Genomic DNA, 21,053 nt, shown 5'->3' on the forward strand with positions numbered 1-21,053 from the left:
TGAAGGCTGCTACAGTTTCAATCACTACCCGTTTGAGAACTGACTCCCCTATCCTTTTTCCCTTTTTATCTTTGTTCTTTTCCACCTTCTGATTCTCTCAACCATTCTTATCTTCCCCAACTTTGCCTAGTTGTAAAAAAAAAAAAATCAAGATCTGACCTACATCTCAACAGTGTCTACTACTGCTGATCTCTCTATTATGGAATCTTCTCCTTCCAGGGGAAGGCTTTATCTCAATTTCAAAGCCCTACTATAGTCAGGATTCTAAAGTGACCCACAGCCAGAAAATGGTTGGAAATCCGCTGACCTACTAAAATAAAGAATTATACAAAAAGGCAATATTTACTTACCACGAACCTGTTTTTTTATTTCTTTGGCAGAATCCAGCCATGTCTGTAAAAAGAAAAGGCATTCATACAGATTTCCGAAACATAAACAAAGGAATGTCAGAAGCAGAATTACTGACCATCTTCAAACAGTGCCTCCAGGTCAACCTACATTCCCAATATTCTTGTATTAATTTCACATAGCATAGAAATATGAAGCAGAGAAATATGAAGCCAGACAATTGGGCTGAAATCCTAGCTCTACTACTTCCTGGCTGGGTGTCCCTGTTTAGGTATCTCTATGCCTCAGTTTCCTCATCTATATAATGAAATATTAGTAGTGCCTATCTCATAGAGTTATAAAGATTAAATGAATTGATATGTGTAAAGCTCTTAGTAAACAAGAAATGCTAAATAAGCACCTGTTATTTTTATTACACTATAAAAACTAGTAGAGACATATAACCAGAATTATTGACATCACCCAGATCTTATTTTTCCATCTTTTCTATGTTAGCACAGGATCTGGTACATGGTTCATTCTCAGTTAATGTTTACTGAATGACTATTTTGTTTCCCCTGACTATTCTTGTCCACATTAATCTCTCCCTTCACTGTTTTCCAATCTCACTTAAAATCTGCCCACCACTGTGGTAAACCATACAAAATAATTGTATGTGAAAAGAGCCTCACCCTTAACACAACTTTCATAGACTCCTTGGGAAACGTTTAGAGACAGAAAGTTCTAAATTGAATTGCTCAAAGATTATATTGACATAAGATGCACATTGAAAAGTACATAAATTATCAAAGCAAATATATAACAACATTAGAGGCCCAGTGAATGAATTTGTGCACAGGTGAGGGCTGGCTGGCCCCGTCCCAATCGGGATGAGGGGGACCAATAGGGGTGGAGGCTAGCCAAGGGGAGGGGGCGCGGGAGGTTGGCCAGCAGGCTTCACCTCTGATAGGGATGGGGGTGGCCGACCGGAATCAGGGCCGGCCTGGGAGAGGGGCCTCAGGTAGTTGGCTGGCCGGGGGAAGAGGCCGCAGGAGGTTGACAAGCCAGCCCTTATCCCCCACCCCTTGCAGTGCATGTTTTTAAAAGCCAGTCATGAATCAATGAAACACAATCCATCCTTTCAAAGAACTATAAACTAAATTCCTCACTCTTAATGTAATATTCATTATACTGGTGTTTGCTATTTGCCTTTGAAAGATGATTTTCCCACTCCTAAGGTAAAATAATTCACCCACACATTCATCTATTACTCTATTCCTTAATCCCTATAGTAAACCAGGCTGGATGGCTCCTAGTTCCTCCAATACTACTCTCTCAACTCCAGGCCTTTCTCACTTCACTAGCTCATTTTATCCTTCAGGTCTCAGCTTAGGCATCAGTTATCCAGAGAGGACTTCCCTGGCTATACTCCCCCATGACATCTTGTACTTCCATTTGTATGACACTCATCACACTCCACGGTAAGCTCCAGAGGGCAAGGACCATGTCTACCTTGTCACAGCTATATCCATATCATCTAGTATAGCACCAGCAAATACTTGTTAAAATGAACTAAAGTCTTCAACATTAAATTCTGAGCTAAATATTTGTAATTTTCAGTTCATTGGCCCAGGAAATAATTCAAGTTTTCTGAAGTAAATACTTGATTTCTGCCTGGCCAGCATGGCTCAGTGGTTCAATGTCGCCCTATGAACCAGGAGGTCACGATTCAGTTCCTGATCAGAGCTCGTGCCTGGTTGTGGGCTCAATCCCCAGGGTGGGATGTGCAGGAGGCGGACAATCATTGGTTCTCTCTTCTCACTGATGTTTCTCTCTCTCTCTTCCTCTCTGAAATCAATAAAAATTCATACTTTTAAAAAATCCTTGACTTTTAACCTTTCTTCCTTCCTCCATGTTCTCACGCTTTTTTACTTCCTTCAATTAACTTTACTGGTTTTCTTTTAGGTTGGAACAAAATGTCAGTTTCATTGTATAAGTGTTCCAGCAATATTGGGATTTAATTCTCTTTTATAATGTTACTTTCATATTATAAGTATACAGTGGAAAAAGTAGGTTTACAGTTGTTCATGTGGAAAATAATACAATAATTAATAAATAATAATATAAGGAAAAACTCTGTTTTGCATACTCCCAACTATAAGCCTACTTTTGCCAATCCCTGTATATCACAATTATCCTTTAAATATAGTAGAATAATTGTGATAGAACCATCCATTCAACAAATATCCTATAATAATAAAGAGGTAATATGCAAATAGACCCTCATGCTCTCACATCACAAAATGGCCCCCACATTGTCACATGATGGCTGCCCCCATGTCATCACAAGATAGCCACCATAAGATGGCCACCCCCACCTTGTCACAAGATGGCACCCCCATGTTGTCATAAGATGGCCGCTCCCACATTGTCACAAAATGGCCAACAGGGAAGGGCAGTTGGGGGCGATCAAGCTGGCATGGGAGCAGTTAGGTTTCAATCAGGCCAGCAGAGAAGCAGTTAGGGGGTGATCAGGCTGGTAGGCAGAAGCGGTTAGGGGCAATCGGGCAGGGAGCAGGTGAGTGGTTAGGAGCCAGCAGTCCCAGATTGTGAGAGGGATCTCAGATTGAAGAGGGTGCAGGCTGGCCTGAGGGACACCCCATCCCCCATTGCACAAATTTCATGCACTGGGCCTCTAATTTATTATAAACCTGCTATATACTAGATCAAATACTAATTGTATTACACATAAAGTTATTGGTATACACTTGCTAATCAAGATATCAAAGTTCTGTACTTTGCCTGTGTTTTAAAAGTAAACAATAGATACTTTCAATGATGAAAGAACACAGCAGCAATGATATTTTTTTCTTTAAAATGTTCATTCTAGTTTAAAGAAATAAGAAAAACTCTAAGTATACTGTGTCTTGGAGAGGCAGACATAAATACATTAATTAACAACACAGCTTCTTCATTACCAGAAATTTCCTCACCTTGGAGGTTTCATTATCCCAAATGGCTAGACCAAAGTAGTCTTCTTCCAAAAGATTGAGGTGCTCACACACTCGCTTAAGTAAATCTTGTCCTTTTGCATGTTTCTGCAAAAATATACATAGTTTAGTTGAGGTTTCCTCTTACTCTTGTATTCATCACCAAATAAAATAAAATGTCATTTTTTAATTTCCTCTTTTATCTAGTTTAAAAAATAGCTAATAGCTAACATTTTCAAGTGGCTTATACAGTATAAGTAGAATGTGAGTTATAAAAATCTTGCTTCATAATTTGTCTACTTAAATATGCAAGACACATAATGGCTTGGAAATAATACTACAATTCAAAGCAAGATATAAAAAAGCTTCCCTCCATCTACTACCACCCCTTTACCTCCTTCCTAAACATAATATTCTTTATTTTTTGGTGCAATATTTCCTGAAGCTTGCTATGGGTTGCTGTCAGTCATCATGACCATCTGAATTAATTGAACCAATTGCTGACATTGACAGTTGGTGGCTATAGAAATTATTACTCTCTATTATTCTCAGACCAAATGTCCCAAGAGAATAAAAAATGATGTCGCAAGTCCGTTCAATCTTTCAGAAAAATGCATGAAGTGTAAAACTCTAGATACCTGCATATATTAACTACTGCAGTTGCTCTTTCAGATGTGCTATGAATCATTTTCTTAATATCTCTTTACCTAGACTGCCAACTGTGGGTACTTATATTCCTGTTTATAGTGAGGAAATGCCCCAGCTGAGATTTAGAGTAAAAAAAATCCTGGCTCCTCCATGCACTAGTTAAATAACCTGAGTCTATTTAATCACTCTTTCTTTAGCTTTTGCATTTATACCTGTCCTATTTATTGACTGGAATAGTAGTAGGAGGGGTGAGGAGAGAGAGTCAAAAGGCTAATTAATGCCTTCTGATAAATATATTTTTTAAATGTCAAAAAGCTAGAAATAATTTTGGAACATATACATGGCATGTCTTTCAATTAGCTGAGTTATTTTTAATGACTATTAGTAATTCATATAGATGTTAACTCACTTTCAGACTTAACCCATTTATATTACCTCATTTTCTCACCTATGTTTTCACTCTAAATGACAGAGATGATTTGGGAATTCTTCACAACAATTGCTTAATATCAAGCATATAATTGACAATTACTGCTCTAGTTTAAAAAATAGCTAAGATTTTTAAGGATTTTAACTTGTCTTGAAGGAGCAAAAGAGTAACTAAATAATACAATTTTATTCAATCTTGATTCAATTTTTTATTCTTTCAGAAAATAGAGAATTTTGCCGAAACTGGTTTGGCTCAGTGGTAGAGCGTCAGTCTGTGGACTGAAAGGTCCCAGGTTCGATTCTGGTCAAGGGCATGTACCTTGGTTGCGGGCACATCCCTGGTAGGGGGTGTGCAAGAGGCAGCTGGTCGGTTTCTCTCTCATCGACGTTTCTAGCTCTCTCTCTCTCACTCTCTCTCTCTCTCTCCCCCTTCCTCTCTGCAAAAAATCAATAAAATATATTAAAAAAAAGAAAATAGAGAATTTTAAGAAATGACATTACTTGATTTAATTTTTTTATATCTTATATAATAGGAATGAAGAAACAAATTAAGTAAACTAAAGCTTATCAAGGTTTAGAAAGGAGAGCAGAGTGAACACAGTACATTTTTTATTTTATTTTTTACAAATATGATATGGGAATAGCTGGATCTAATATCAGAAATTGAAGCTATCCTAGGAAATTAGTCATGAAAGGTCACTTTATAAATAACAAACCTATTTTTTAAAAACAAAATTGTTTTGGCCCTCGCTGGTGTGGATCAGTTGGTTGGGCATTATGCCATGCACCAAAAGGCTGTTAGTTCGATTCCCACTCAAGGCACATGCCTGGGTTTCAGGCTCGATCCCCAAGAGAGGAGCATGCAAGAGGCAGCCTTTCGATGTTTTGCTCTCACATCAATGTTTCTTTCTCTCCCTCTCCCTCTCCCTCTCTCTCTCTCTCTCTCTCTCTCTCTCTCTCTCTCTCTCTCTCTCTCTCTCTTTTTCTCTCTCTCTTTCAAAATCAGTAAAAATATTTTAAAATTTGTTTTGATTATAAAAGTAACACATGTTCAATTCACAAGATTTGACAGATGCAGAAAAAAACCTGAAGAAAATACTCATAATCCTTCCACATCTCTACCTCCAGAAAAATCATTATTAACATTTAAGCCCATAGAAATTGTCATTATACTAGGTCTTGTCTCAGGCCATGCATGACACTACTTACCCAATCCTACATGAAATAATTTGTAAGAATCCTAACTACCGAAACTTAAAATGTACTTACTTCTACAACACATTCATAAACTGTGTCATCCAACAAAGAAACCTTGCAATGCATGTTTCTGTGTCTTCTGATTGATTTCTGGGAAGCTTTTAATTCTCTTTCTGCTTTTGATTCAGGGCTTTCTTCTTTCACTTCTATTTTAGAGCACTTTTCAACTCCTCCTTCTTCCTTAGTTTCAAAATCTGGATCTTCTGTGCGTTCTTCCTGAGCAGGCTACAAATGCATGACATCACCAGGTCAATAATAAAGACATTTCACAAAGCATCTTGTATATACTTCTACCTATAATAACGCTACCAATAAAAGCACTAACTGAAGAAAAACTGTTGAAACAAATATAAGTGATGCTAATATTAAATAATCATTTTGCTATAAAGGGCATTATGATCTCCCAAAAGAACTACAGACTCTCCTATTCTTAAAACTGCATTAACAGAAGGTAGAATCCCATCTATCACATCAATAAATGAAGGTATCAGATGAATTAGAGGACACCTTTCTGTTGCTTTCAAGATTATATATTCTTCCTGATTATGCCATTATATAATTTTAAAACCTATCAAAATTTTAACATCTCTGTGCCATGCTCCTCAATTTTAACAAGGTAGCCTAATGAATTGCAAAATGAGATGTGATTTGTCACGTATTCAAAATTTTATGAATGGCTAAGAGGGGTTCTTGGGACCAATTTTAGAGCAACATATATAGTAGGCTAACTGTAACTACCAATTAACTGATATCAGGTATCAATCATGATAAATACAAAGAAGGTTCAAAGAAGCAAGAGACAAATTGAAATATGGGTGTCCTGGGGCCTGAACTGTTTTTTTGTTTTTGTTTTTTTTTATCTCTAGCCATCTTTGAATGTATCTTCATATGATTTACATTTATATCCCAAAGCAATACAACTAAGTAGAATAAGATTTTGGCAGATTTTTTTCAAGCACAACAAAATAATTTTCATTTAAAAGAATACATAGCTGACTTTTAGGAAAAATAATTTAATTATTTGGCTCCTGCATTACATAAAGGATCTTTCCAAACCTCCTGACCCTCTTAAATGCCACCTCTTCAGAGAGGCCTTCATTGGCTATTCTACCTATCCTATTCTTCACATCAGTACCTGCTGTGTTGCCTTCATTACATTTATTATGATAAATAATTATTTTGTATTTACCACTTTTTGTCTCCTCCATTAGACTATATAGTCATCAAGAGTAGGGATATGTGTTTTATAAAAATAAAGCAAACATTTACATAACAATTACAAAAGCATTGCTCATATGAACTCATTTTATCTTCATAAAAACCTCCGGGGAGGTCACTGTCATTATCCCCATTTGACAGATAAGAAACTGAAGCCAGAGAAATTCAAATAACTTGGAATCATAACAGTTAATAAGTCACATATCAGTCTGGCTCCAAAATTCAAACTTCTTCACCATAATATAGTTTTTATTTACTAGTGTATATTCAACTTAGGGTTTGGTACACATAGGTTTTCAATAAACAATTGTTTTAATTAATAAATAAATATTAAAAACTGACACATGGCTTCCAACAAAATCCAAGGCACTCTAGATGAAAAATGGTACAATCCTATAATATAAACTCACTTTGTTAAAAATTCAGAATAGAAAAGGACCACGCAAATGAAATTCTCCTACATGTAAGAAATATAGTTAATGCATATAAGACTAATCAATGGACACAGACAACAGGGGGGTAAGGGCATGAATGGGGAAGGTTGAGGGGGGATTGGGGGAATAAGGACACATATGTAATACCTTAATCAATAGAAAAATAAAAAAAGAAATATGGTTAAGCAATAAGGTTCTGATCCACAATGCTGTGATTTTAAATACTAGCTTCCAAAAAACCCTAAATAGTTTGCTCCTTTAAACAATACCCTCTTGAATTTTTATTATTTATTTTGTTTATTTTTCTTTATATGTAAATACCTAAACACAATTTATCCCAACTCTGAATTAATGAAATTTCAATGAATGAGATTTTAATTAAGTCTAGAATTAATTTTGTCTGTCATGTGTTTCAACTTCAGTACAAATGCTATGATCTTTACACAAAATAACCCTGATTAAACGCTAACTAAAATGAGATATGGATTTTTCCCTACATAAAGCAAAGGACCAAAAAAAATCAGTTAAAAACCTTTTGAAAGTACCAGGCTTCCTGAAAGAGGGTAGAATTTAACTATTAGTATTCTTCAAATAAAATTAACAATATTAAGATATATAGTATATCTTTGCTTTTACTGAGAATAATAACTAACATTGAGTGCTTAGTAAATGCAAGGCAATGACTTCAAACTTTACATGTTTATCTCTTTTAATCTTCATAATTGCCAAGTGAGGTGGATATTATTATCCTTAGAGGAGGAAAATGATAAAGCAAAAGTGTCACTTCTCTATGATTTAAACCCTCTAGTCTGATTTCATAGCCTGCATTCTTAACTATTACACTATATAAATCTTACGTTCAATCTTGTTTCACTACTAGCAAGTATGTAATTACAACTTTATCCTAAATTTTACTCTTAGCACGTTTATTATACAATATTTCTAGAAATACATGTAATACTTTAGAGAATTCTAATACAACTATATAGCCCAAACCTGAGACCTATGATCTATATATATATATAAAAGCCTAAGTGACTGTTATGACCAGTCAACAGGTCGACTACTTGACCAGTTGCTATGATGTGCACTGACCACCAGGGCCAGATGCTCAAAGCAGAAGCTGCCCCCTGGTGGTTAGTGCACTCCAACAGTCAACCTTTCGTGGCCTGCCAACCTCCTGCAGTCCCTCCTCCCTGGCCAACCCTGATCAGCCCCCATTGGCCCTGATCGCTGGCCTGGCCGAGGGGCCCCACCTGTGCACAAATTCGTGCACCAGGCCTCTAGTAAAAATATATAAGACTTAGACTTTTACTATGCAGATAATTCTCACATGCTTCAGAAATAAAAAGACTGAAAATTTCCCCATGTTTTTTGTACAAATGAACAAATCCAGAGCTCATGTTTCATTAACTACAATGTGACACAATTAAGACCTCAAATTATTATATATTACAATGGTGATATAAACACCTAGGCTTTCTCACTGTATCTTATATATATAGTCTGTGGTAATATGATCCAGTTAGAAAAGATGACAAAAATAAGGCAGGTCAGGGTCAAATCTATCACATACCTCTGGATAGCTTGAATCTATCACATGGCTTTAATGAGAGTTCCATTAAAAAACCATGTCTGCTGATAACTATCCCATTCCTAATAATTCCAACAAAATTAACTCTAATCCACCTTAATTCTTTTTCCCCTTTTATTAAATATCATGAATGTGTTCTACAATAACAGTAAAATGACAAAGAGGCTGAATAAATTCATTTGATAAGTTCTTTTCTTTCGTTTTGTTTTCTTTGATTCATATCATATAAGTACCTTTTAAAAATCAAGTTTCCATTGACTACTTTAATTTCTTTATCTTTTAAATTTTTATTTTTTAATTATAGTTTACATTCATTATTATTTTGTATTAGTTTCAGATATCCAACATAATGGTTAGACAATCATATACTTTACGAAGTAGTTCCCCTGATATTTCATCTGGCACCATGCATAGTTATTACAATATTATTGACTATATTCCCTGTGCTGTACTTTACATCCCCATGACTATAATCGTTTCTTTAAAGCAGAAACTGAAAAAGCTTTGTTACTTATTACTATCAATCCCAAGTCAACTGGCTAATAACAAATAAAACCTAATGTTCTTAAATGAAAAATAAAGTGTCTAACCTACCTTCATTACACCCACCTCCCACACATTCACATATCCTTACCTGTGTTTCTGCACTGCTTAATGAGTGAAGATCCAAGGATGGGTCTGTTTTGAGTTCAGGTTCAGGAGCTGCAATTGGGGCCTTTAAAATGACCTCTTCATCAAGACTGGTTGCAAATTCTATGTCTTTCTGACCTCCTTCACCTTTCTCTTTGGCTGACTCTACTTCTTTGCCTTCTTCCTCAGAGACCTGAGATTTAGGCCTTTTGAGAAATGAGGAGAACAGCCGTGACAGGCCCCTGTTTTCTGATGTCCGCTCCTTGTTCTTGGTCAAGTCTTCATGCGTAGGAGTGTCTCCATTGGATGTTTTCAGCTTCTGCTCACACTGATTATCTCCCTCAGCTGCTGCTTGAGAAACCTCTCCCAGCTGAGTTTCTTGTTGGCCTGAGTTTGTGGCTCCCTCTCCCTCTTCCTTCTGTTGTTGGTGCTGTGAATTTTCAGCGTCAGCCACTAAACTCTTCTCTGTTGTCATGATGTTGCTATTAAAAAGAAGTTGGAAAAGGAGGCTATTATAAGCAAAACACATTACTGTAGGTGAAACTCTAAATCAGGTCAAGTGTGCTAAAATTAATATATTTAGGTATTTAATCGCCAATAGACAATATTCCAGTCCATTAAACATCAGGCTTTCCATTAAAGCACAAAAGTATTTACCTATACTTCCTGAATAAATTATTAATGCTTTATCTTGCTAAAGATATTCACATAGAGAAATTAGCTTAAAATAGTACCTCTTGAGGTCACCTTAGTGAAATATATCGTATTTTAAATTCATTGTTCAAAACTGTACAGAGCAAATAGTTTATCCTGCCTAAAAAAAGGATCTTATTTGTATAATGTCTTCTGAGGGTATCAATCTGAAGGTGCAAGGTTGCAAGACTTATTCCTCTATACCCCAAAAGATAAAATCAACCCCCCCAACTCTTTATTGTTCTTTCCACCTATATTTCTTAGAATGCAGACTTCTCTATTAAGAACAACAAATTCAGAATTTTGATCATTTATCAAACTTGACAATGACAAGTGTACAGTTAAAAGAATCACAAAAATTCCTTGGGTTTTTCTGTTGCAATACTAAATTACAGGTTTTTATAGAAGTATCCCACTTTAAGTTTTTTAAGACCTTTTCATCTCTGACAAATGTGATTTTTTAATGCTCAGCGTTTTTAAGAGTAGGCAGTTAAACTATTACTATGTAAGAGAAATAACAGAGAGAGAAAAAGGAACAAAATAGAGAAGACAATTTTAAAAAGCAAACAATTCAATTGTAGGAAAGGAGGAGAAGGTAGGCTATAGATCGCACAAATTTCAAATTTGTTGGTTTCTAGCCTCTTGATTTCAAAATCCCAGTATTATTAACCAAGCCTTACAATAGCCAAAAAGCTATTGTCACACCTTGTTACCAAAGAAGAACCAACACACCAGGGAACTTTTGAGACACTAGTTGACTATTGATGATCTTACACTTTGATTCACTGTTATATCTGAAAGTATTCCACTCAAAAAGCAGCATTTATGTTGTCTTTACATCTGCTCCATGCTACTTAAATGAAGAAATTGTATTTGGATGCTAACAATCTGAATTAATTAACCATATTTAGTTGATTCCCTCCTCAGGCCCTTCACACTTGCTCTTCTCTCTACTTAGGATGATGTTCTTCTCCAAAGCTGGTCTTCTTCTCATTATTACCTTCTCTGCTCAGAAGTCAACTCCTTAGGCCTCCCACACATACCCTGTCTACAGTAGTGGCCCTTTGTCCTCCAGATGGCCTCACACCACTACTACACTTATTATCTACAATTATCCTGTTACTTTATTTGTTTACTGGTTTAGTGTCCTCTCCCTTTTTCTCCCCCAGCTAAAATATAAGTTCCATGAAGACAGAATAATACCTGGCACATTATAGACCTTCATAAAAGTTTGTTTTCAACTGAATAAATGTGATCAATATAAACTGCAAAGGCGTTCTCTAAATTTATTCAAGCACAATTACTTCAAATGCATGACTATTAATTCAACAAATCCTTATCAAGCACCTAGCATGTAAGGTTGATCAGAATTAAATAAATAAATAATTGCAAAAAGAAATATTCTATGGACCAACAAACTCATCCTGACAAACCTGTTTAATATGTAGCCAAATTATTCACATTACAAATGACAGAATGGGTAACCACAGGAAAAGATACTATCATGGGAATTTATAAGCAGTAAAACAGGATAAATATTCTACAAATAGGCCCTTCCTCTGTAAATAATACTAGTTTTCATTCTGGATACAAAATCCAAAAGGAAATATCTGTTTATGTAATGTCTGAAAGAGGTCTTCTGATCTAAAAAAAAAAAAAAAAAAAAAAATCAGAACAACACTGAAGACAAAGTAATGAATTCCCATTCCATTTCAATCCTAATCCTCCAAACCCAGGGAATTATACCCCATCTGGTATCAAAGATACACTTGTTTTAACAGTGTGCATCTGTTGACTTCAGGCAAATCAGATCTTTAAAAACCTGATACTGAGCAGATTGCAAGTGCTGGACTCTTATCTTTCACCTTTTTTGTATCTCTAACATTAGTACCATCAGTACTCCATTAATGCTTCTCGGATGGAAAACTTTATAAAAACAGTACAGTTTGGCACCACTAAGCAAATTTCCCTTAAAATCACCTTTTAGAGATAAAGTTTAATGACTTACTTATTGGTAATACTCTTCAAATTAGCTCACTGAACACCTATAAACGTTTACTGTGTGATAATCATTCATAAAGTTTTAGCTCAGCTCTTTGAGAGGGACTAAAAATGGATAATACACAATTCTTAAGGAAATAAGACATTCAGCCCTATAGCATCTACTTCCAAAGTATAGTAAGTAGTCCAGACTGGTTGGAATTGGAATACAAAAAGGAAGTAGAAGGAGGTAAGGTTATATATCTAGTTACCATTTAAAATTAATTCTAGATTACGAAACTTGAAGAAAAAAGTGAAGGGACTAAGAAATAAACAAAAAAACACTCAGACACAGACAACAATATGGTTGATTACCACAGGGGAAGGGAGGTGAGGGTGGAAGAAGGTATGTGGGGAGGGGAGGAAAAAGAATAAAATAATTCGAACTAAAATAATAGTAGCTACCATTTAATGAGCACCTACTAAATACCATATTTTATTCTACATATTTCACTACTTACAACCATTCTATAAGGTGTCTTCATTTCCCAGATAAACAAGTTCTGGGAGGTTAAAAAATTCCCCCCCTCAGATTATAAAACTACGCCATGCTTTAATGAAACTATTAATATACTACAGGATAGTGATTCTATTGTAAATTCCCAGGATAGTATTTGTCTTTCTAAAACTTGGTACTTCAGATGGTTCTACTCCACTGTGCTCTGCTAAAGAAGCCCCTATCTGTTAAGAATTTATGAACAGGCTATTCAGTCTGGCCAAGACAACCTCTGTTCCCACAAGTTTCAAATCCCCCAGATGTTTACATATTTCCCTTTCCATAGAGTGTATGTAAAGATAGAATTGGGAGACAGGGAAAGACAGGCAAAGAGGAGATTTTAAAAAAGGACTTGAATAACATGCTAAACAGTTTGGGCTTTATCCTGAAAGCAATGGAGAACCACTGAAGGCTTCTAAACAGTGAAGTGGGTAAACAATGTGACAGGGAGAGGCTAGAAAAAGAAAGAACTTGGCAAACGACTGAGTAAATTCAGGTTATCAGTGAATAAATTCACAATGGGAATCCCTAGGGAAGTGGAAACAAATACTGAGCAGAGAAATTTGAAAAGCCTTTGCAACCAAAGCTTAAGAATGACTGTTGCCCTCATTTTCATTAACATGCTTATTCTCCAGCTTATTTTTATTATACTTCTCATTAACCCAAGCAGTTTCATGTCTGAGTCTGTCATTTTTATATTACACCTTCCTTGACCCACTCTAATAAACAGCTTAATAAAGGAAGGATAGCAATACAAACAAAATAGAAAAGACAGGGAAGAGAGATGGGTATCTCACAGGCATCTCAAAACACATGCCCCAAAGTAAACTCGATTCTCTCTTCCTGTCCCAGTAAATTGTTCAATCATACCAGCCAGTAGCTCAGACCAGATACATAAGCATCATCCTTGTCTCAGTCTTCTCCATTTCCCTTCCCAATAAAATCTATCTGTTAATCCTATAGAGTTTACCTCCAAAATATATTTATTGATAGAATCAGCCCACTTTTCTTCTTCTCTACTGCTACCATGTTTGTGCAAGCTTCTTTCACTTCTCACTGAACTACAGATCCTTGAATGAGCTCAACAACCTCACCCTGTTCTATTTTCTCCCTTGCCTCTATGCTCTAGTCACAACAGCCAAGTACTTTCCTGCCTTAAATCATTGGTACATGCCATTTTCTTAGACTGGAACACACCCCATCCCTTGCAACAAGTCTGGTTTCTTCTTATAATTCAAGTTCCCAGTAGAATAAGTCCTCCTCAATCTTCCTTGACTTCCCTAACATCTACAAAACTCTCCCCGTAAGTCACTTCCCAGTCCTCTATTCCAGAACCTATTTACTTCCTTCACAGAATTCTCTCAGTGTATAAAAACAGTTGTTTTTTTTTACCTGTGTGATATCTGTTTCTCCACTGCACCATCATCTACATTGTAATATCCATGACCATGACAGAAAGGCTGTTTCCACAGTATTCCTAGTACCTAGCACAGAACTTGTGCCACCTCGTACAGAATCAAGTACTAGCACAGAACACTGTAAGTACTCAATAAATATTTGCTCAGAAGATGAATTCATATAAAGAAAAAGAAGCATTTAGGTTTAACAATATTAATTATACATGTACAGGCTGAAGGTAGTTTAGAAAAAGATGTTAAGGTCTTGATTGAACATGCTCCAGAGATCAAATTCTAAAGTAGCTAACAAACTTGACTGCTTTCTAGGTTTATAGGAACCACAGCACTTATTTGACTCATCAACATATATTTTCTGAGGACATTATTATGTTCTATATAATATGGTTAGTGGGGCTACAACAGTGAGAAAGACAAACACAGTCCCCGACTTCCTGGGCTTCGCTCTCAATGCAAAAGATCATGGAAAGTAACAATCCCTCAGTTCTCATTATTTATATTACATCTTAAAACTTATACATTCGTTTCTCGACAGTTTATTTAAAAGAAACCAGAATCTGTCTGAAGAAGAAATAAAGGATTGAATTTGAGAGCACATCATAAGATAAATAAGTAAAATATATTAGAATGCTTAGCCTAGAAAAAGAGAATCCAAAGCAGGGACTTGATTGTGGCCCTCACAAATTTCAGGAGTTGCCAAATTCTTTGTGATTCCTAAGAGCAGAACTCAGATTCGTCTGTGGAAATTACAGAGACACATTCTTCATCCCAATAAAGTACAAGAAATTCCAAATAATTCAAGATATCCAATATTTAAGTGGTCTGATTAGGAATAGTGAGCTTATTGTCAACGGAAATATTCACTCAGAAGCTGAATGATCATCTATTGTATTATGGATATCAGAGAAAGGATTCTTCCATTAAATAGGTCCTTACATTAATTGATCTTTAAGATCCCATCCAATGCTAAGATTTTACAGGAAGGAAAGTAAGGACCAAACCAAAAGAAACAGTAAGTTAGTGATGCAATTGGTTTTTTTTCTTTAAGGCTTTATTTTAAATTAAAAAAAATATTGCTTAAAAAAGAGAGCTACATTGATTTGTTGTTCCACTTATTTATGGATTCATTAGTTGATTTTTATATATGCCCTGACCTGGGATAGAACATGCAACTTTGGCTTATCAGGTAGATGCTATGTGGACAGGGCAAAGCCTTATTTTAAAGTCAGAATTACCATTTAGGTTAGAATCTGGAGGGGGAAAAATAAAAGAAAAAGGCCCTTTTACTTCTCTAATCAGACAACAAAATCCAGTGGCATTCTTTCGGACATAAAGAAAAAAAAGTTCAAATACTGAAGTTTCAAAAAGTATGCTAAAGAATAGTTGTTCCACAATAAAATCAATCCCCTCAAAATCACAGGAGAGTGGCTTTCCTTTAGAATTAAATCACACAATTAATACTTGTAGAAAAAACAGGACAACCACTAACATGGTTTTCAGGTTAAAATGGTCATTTAAAATATACAAGAGTTATTTTGTGATTCTCCTCTATCCTTCCAAAATTATTTGAACCTTAAACTAACTACTCCTTATGTAGACTTTTAAAGAATACTTGAGATACTGAGTGAATCAGGAATATCAGTATGAACATGCTATTTTCAAGTTGCTTTTTATTTTAAGTCATTTCTATGGTAACTAACACTGTTGAATCAACTCATTTATAGATATTTTTAAATAAACAAATGCTTACTCATCTCCTTCTAGGAAGACCAAATATATATCCATAGAATTCAAGCTTATACTGAAACAATGTCTGGAAATAATCTAAAAGTACACCACTCAGGCCCTCTCAGAATACACTACCCCTAAAATATCTAAACATCACAGAAAGATATGAGATTAAAAGAAATCATTTTCCATAGAACGGAATTTTACTTCTTTTAAGTATTAATTTAATCATTCTGAATGGAAACCATTACAAAATGGACTTATTGCATTTTAAAAACCTATCTACACTAAGAAAATAGAAATATGCAAATTAACTGTGCCTCTGTGACACCCAACAGCCAATCAGGGGCGGGTATGCAAATTAACCCAACAAAGACAACAGATTAATTTGCATACTCAGGTGCAGAGCAGCCCAGCGGAGCGGGACACCTGCTCTGAGGAGGAGGGGAAGGTATAGAGAGAGCTACAGGAGCAGCATTCTGGCCAAAGCAGAGAAGACTAAAGGCTCCGGCTGGAGCAAAGGCCTGACTCACAGATGCCAGAGGAAAACTGGTGCTGGCTGCCAGGGGAAGGAAGGCCTATTGCACAAATCTTTGTGCAACAGGCCTCTAGTCCTATATAATAAAAGGGTAATATGCAAATTGAGTCTAACAGCAGAACGACCAGGAACAACTGGTCGCTATGACACACACTGACCACCAGGGGGCAGACACTTAACACAGGAGCTGTCCCTGGTGGTCAGTGTGCTTCCACGGGGGGGAGCTCCGCTTAGCCACAAGCCAGGCTGACAGCTTCGAGCACAGTGGCGGTGGGAATGTCCGACTGTGGCTTAGGCCTGCTCCCTGGGATATCCCACAAGGGGTTTCAGGCTGCCCAAGGGATGTCTGCCAGCTTAGGCCCGATCTCTCTGGGAGAAGGCCTAAGCTGGCAGGTGGACATCCCTCTAGGGCTCTTGGACTGTGAGAGGGTGCAGGCCTGGCTGAGGAACCCCCAGCCCAGTGCACAAATTTTTGTGCACCAGGCCTCTAGTAGAACATAATTAAACCTTTATTGATTTTAGTCATCATTATGAATCTCAAGTATAATACTATGCAATAATAATGTCCTCAGGGCTACAAAAGTCTGTAGGGATAGTAAGCTCTGTCATGAGAATACCTGAGTACTTTATTTTTTAATTTTTTTATTAGCCTTTAATAGTTTTCCTGTTTGTCCATTTGCAAAATTAACTCACATTTCTTGCTGATGTCAAGGTGGCCTGCCAAAAAGTAGCTCCCAATATCTCCTCTTCTACCATTGACTAGGAAGCCAATAGCCAAGTGTGTTAAAATTGTGTCTAAAATAAAAGTTAAGGACTAAGAAAGAGTAAAAGACTAAAGCTTCACATTACTGGAATAACTTCAACATATGGATTTTGTGAAATCTATTTTAGCCCTCCTCCAGATAGATTCCAGAATATCAGTATCTTTATTTCATATATGGCACTTGGAGTCAAATACATTTTCCTAAATAATTGAAATCAGAACTAAGTTCTTATATGAATTCAATTGTATAACTTAATTCTAAACTGAAAACTGAAGTAAATTCTCTAAATAAAAGCCAAAATCTTTTCTACCACCTCTCCTGCCTAAAATTGGAAACAACCCCTGCACTTTTTTTTCCTTTTCCTTTAATTTTCTCTGCCCTTATTCTTTAATGACACACTATATAGTTTTTCCTTACCCCACTAGAAAAATGCAAACTTCATTGAAGCAAAAGATTTTACCTATCTTGCTCATTGCTTCATATCTGGTACTTAGAATGCTGTACCAATAAATGAGCAAATGAATAAAATAAACTGATCTTAATATGCTTAATGCCCAACAACTATTTTCCTCAAGATAAAAGACAAAAGATGCATGTAAGTCAAAGAAATTCAGAGTCCAGCCATACTAAAGAATACAAAAAGCTTATTTATTTATTGAAGTTATTCAGAGACTTGAGATGTGGATATAGTAACTCCTTTTAAAATAAATTAATAATGGGCAATAATCAATATCAGAAACTTTGTATTACTTTTCTAAAGTTTTTTTTTAAGTAATACTCACTGTTTTAAAGAAAAACATCCCATCATAAGGCAAATGTTTTTGTAATTTAATTATAATATAAAACAATTAGCTACATTTTTTATTGCCTAGCCACTTAAGTAAATTAATATGCCAATGCCTTAAAAATACTCAAGTTTACTCCAAATATTTTGTTGTGTACCTAACAAAGGTAACACTCAAAAGAAATTAGAGTGATGAGAATCAATGCAAATGGCAATGACCTTAGAGTCCCTAAGGGTGCATAGTTCTGGGTCAGATCCCAGGAGTCTGAGTCCAGAGAGAAGTAAGCCAAGCCATTCCTACCTAACTTCTAGGTCATTTTTATTTATATGTGCTCTGAAAAAATAAGATTGTGTTTCAATACTGCCAAGAGGATCATGCACCAAACTAAATGCTAGAAACACTGTTAACTCATTCTATATCTACATCTGATTCATTCTTCTCTTTGATACAGTCTCCAGATTACACCTATTTTTTTAAGTAATAATACCCCAAAAGGATTTCTTTCTATCAAGAATTAACTTCAAAAAATTTTTAAAAGTAATTATAAACTGCTTCCCTGAATTATTTAGGTTTCATAAAAATTTTTAAACAGTATAAAAAAATTCTCTTTGGAGGCCAATGAGAATCTATATTATAAAGGCCTGTGGCCCTAACTCCATAATGACCAAAGACCAGCGAGGATGGGTGGGGCTGTGAGTGTGGGTGGGCAGTGCTGCGTGATTTCGAGTGCTGGGATTCTAGTTACAATATAAAAACAGCTTTTTTTCCATAATAAAACAACAAAATAGTTTTCTTCTTCCTTCTTTGAGGAAAGTAAAAATTAAAGTTATAATTATAAGCAATATAGCCAAGACTGGTTTGGCTCAGCGAATAGAGCGTTGGCCTGAGGACTGAAAGGTCCCGGGTTCGATTCCGGTCAAGGGCATGAACCTAGGTGGTGGGCACATCCCCAATAGGGGGTGTGCAAGAGGCAGCTGATCGATGATCCTCTCTCATCGATGTTTCTAACTCTCTATCCCTCTCTCTTCCTTTCTAAAAAATCAATAATATATATATATTTTTAAAAAACAACTAGATAAATTTCTTTAAAAAAAATTATAAGCAATATAAAAAACTCACTAATTCAAACAAACTCATTCACTAATTTTAAAATATGTGATTCCTGTGTGTCTGGTAATATAATTTTTTTTTAATTTTGCTTTTTAAAAAAAATATTTTATTTATTTTTAGAGAGAGGAAAGCAGAGGGATAGAGAGCTAGAAACAAGGATGAGAAAGAAACATTGGCCAGCTGCCTCCTGCACACCCCCTACCGAGGATGTGCCTGCAACCAATGTACATGCCCTTAACCAGAATCGAACCTGGGACCTTCCAGTCCGCAGACGGACACTCTATCCACTGAGCCAAACTGGTTTCGGCTGGTAATAGAATTATTGCCACAAGAACAATATCAGGAATTTGGACCTGGACCTTATACCATATACAAAATTTAACTCAAAATGCATTAGGTCCTAATATATTTAGAAACTAAAACTATAAAACTCTTAAAAGAAAACATAAATGTAAATATTCATGACCTGGGATGAAGTAAGGGTTTCTTAGATAATGACAGCTAAAGCACAAGTAAATAAGGAGAAAATACATAAGTTAGAGTTCCTAAAATTTTTTTCTTCTACGCTTCCCAAGGGCACCACCAAACAAGTGAAAAGAAATCCTACAAAGTTTAAGATCTTTATTGCTGTTCATAACAACCCAAAATTAGCAATTTAAAAAAATGGCAACTCCATATACTTTATTCAAGAAGGCAGGAAGAATGTAGCTCCTGTTTTCTCAAACTCAAAACCTTGGATTCTTCTATTCCCCGTCATGTACCAAATTAGTTAAATTCAGTCAGTTGCCAAATCCTTTTGATTCTACCTCTTCATCTACCTACTTGTTTCCATTTTTACTGTTCCTGCACTAATTCACTCAAGAATATTACAAATAACCTGCCATTATTTCCAGTTCCTCCTGCTACCAAAGCTATTTTCCTAAAACAAAGACTTAAACATGTCACTCTTTCATTCATTCAGATAACAAATATAGTGTGTCCCCCAAATGAAATTAACACTTTAACAGCTGACAGCTCAATTTTGAAAATGAAATGTATTTTAATAAACACTGCCTTTATAATTATTCAAAGTGTGCGTAGACATTTTTAGGACACCCTATATTTATTGAGAGATCTAACTTTTAAAGGCTCTATAGTCGCTCCAGTCTAAAACCCAAACTCCTTGTCCACAGCACCTCAGCTTGACTGTGATTTGTCCTTACCGTTCTCTTTTCCCACCGGTGTCACCTGGAAATACTGAATTTCCTAAATAAACCTGAGTTTCCATCGCTTCTGCCCTTTTGCTCTCTTTAATACCCTTTGTCTGCATATCCACCTTCTGAAATTCTAACCCTCCTTTAAGGCCCTGCCAAAATGCCATGTATTCCACAAAACTTCCTCTAACCCTTCCGTCATAATTAATCCCTCCATTTAAGTGTCTTTATTTAATTAGGATATAGTGCACATTTTTTCAGCTCATTGTTTTTAATAGTTGCATAGTATTTTTCTTTGTAAATGCCACAGGTTTTATTCAAAGATTGCATACAATTTTTAAAAACATTAATTCTTTTATAAAGAGAAGAAAATAAAAATAATTCTGCAATCCCTCTAATCAGATAATACCTGTTGACCCTTTTTTTTAAAAAAGTAATACCTGCTCCTGGTTAGAAAATTCAAACAAGTACAGAAAGGTTATTTGCCAAAATTATAACAGCAACTTCAACTAGGTACAGGTGAAGAGAATCAAAACAGAGGAGTGTAAAGAGGGTATGAAGAACTGCGGGAACAGCACGGGTTCACATAATTATAAACATTCAGTCAAACTGATATTTTCCCAAAAAACAAAAAGGGCCATTTTTAAAGATTCATTCTTAAAAACAACAGTATATTACAAAAATATTCTTGCATTGGCTGGGTGGCTCAACTGGTTGGAGCACTATCCCATACAGCAAAAGATGGTGGGTTTGTTTCCGGTCAG

The 21,053-nt window shown here is 35.7% G+C and overlaps 1 protein-coding gene across 35 annotated transcripts in view; it reads right to left on the minus strand.

Moving 5' to 3' along the window:
- Window positions 1-21,053, minus strand: part of EPB41 (erythrocyte membrane protein band 4.1) — a 151,721-nt gene that overhangs the window by 78,332 nt on the left and 52,336 nt on the right. For 32 of the 35 annotated variants that reach the window (XM_036447571.2, XM_036447589.2, XM_036447573.2 and 29 more), the window contains exons 1-4: window positions 9,532-10,009; window positions 5,664-5,876; window positions 3,321-3,425; window positions 351-393 (exon numbers count right to left, since the gene is read on the minus strand). In XM_036447571.2, coding sequence (XP_036303464.1) covers window positions 351-393; window positions 3,321-3,425; window positions 5,664-5,876; window positions 9,532-10,002 — 832 coding nt within the window. In that variant the 5' untranslated portion in view covers window positions 10,003-10,009. Of the gene's footprint in view, window positions 1-350; window positions 394-3,320; window positions 3,426-5,663; window positions 5,877-9,531; window positions 10,029-14,148; window positions 14,171-21,053 lie in introns of those variants that run through there. The other 3 variants (XM_045584945.1, XM_036447578.2, XM_036447570.2) reach the window with 3 other exon arrangements.

This window comes from Pipistrellus kuhlii, unplaced genomic scaffold (assembly GCF_014108245.1).
Source record: "Pipistrellus kuhlii isolate mPipKuh1 unplaced genomic scaffold, mPipKuh1.p scaffold_m20_p_2, whole genome shotgun sequence".
NCBI classification, from domain to species: Eukaryota; Metazoa; Chordata; class Mammalia; order Chiroptera; family Vespertilionidae; genus Pipistrellus; species Pipistrellus kuhlii.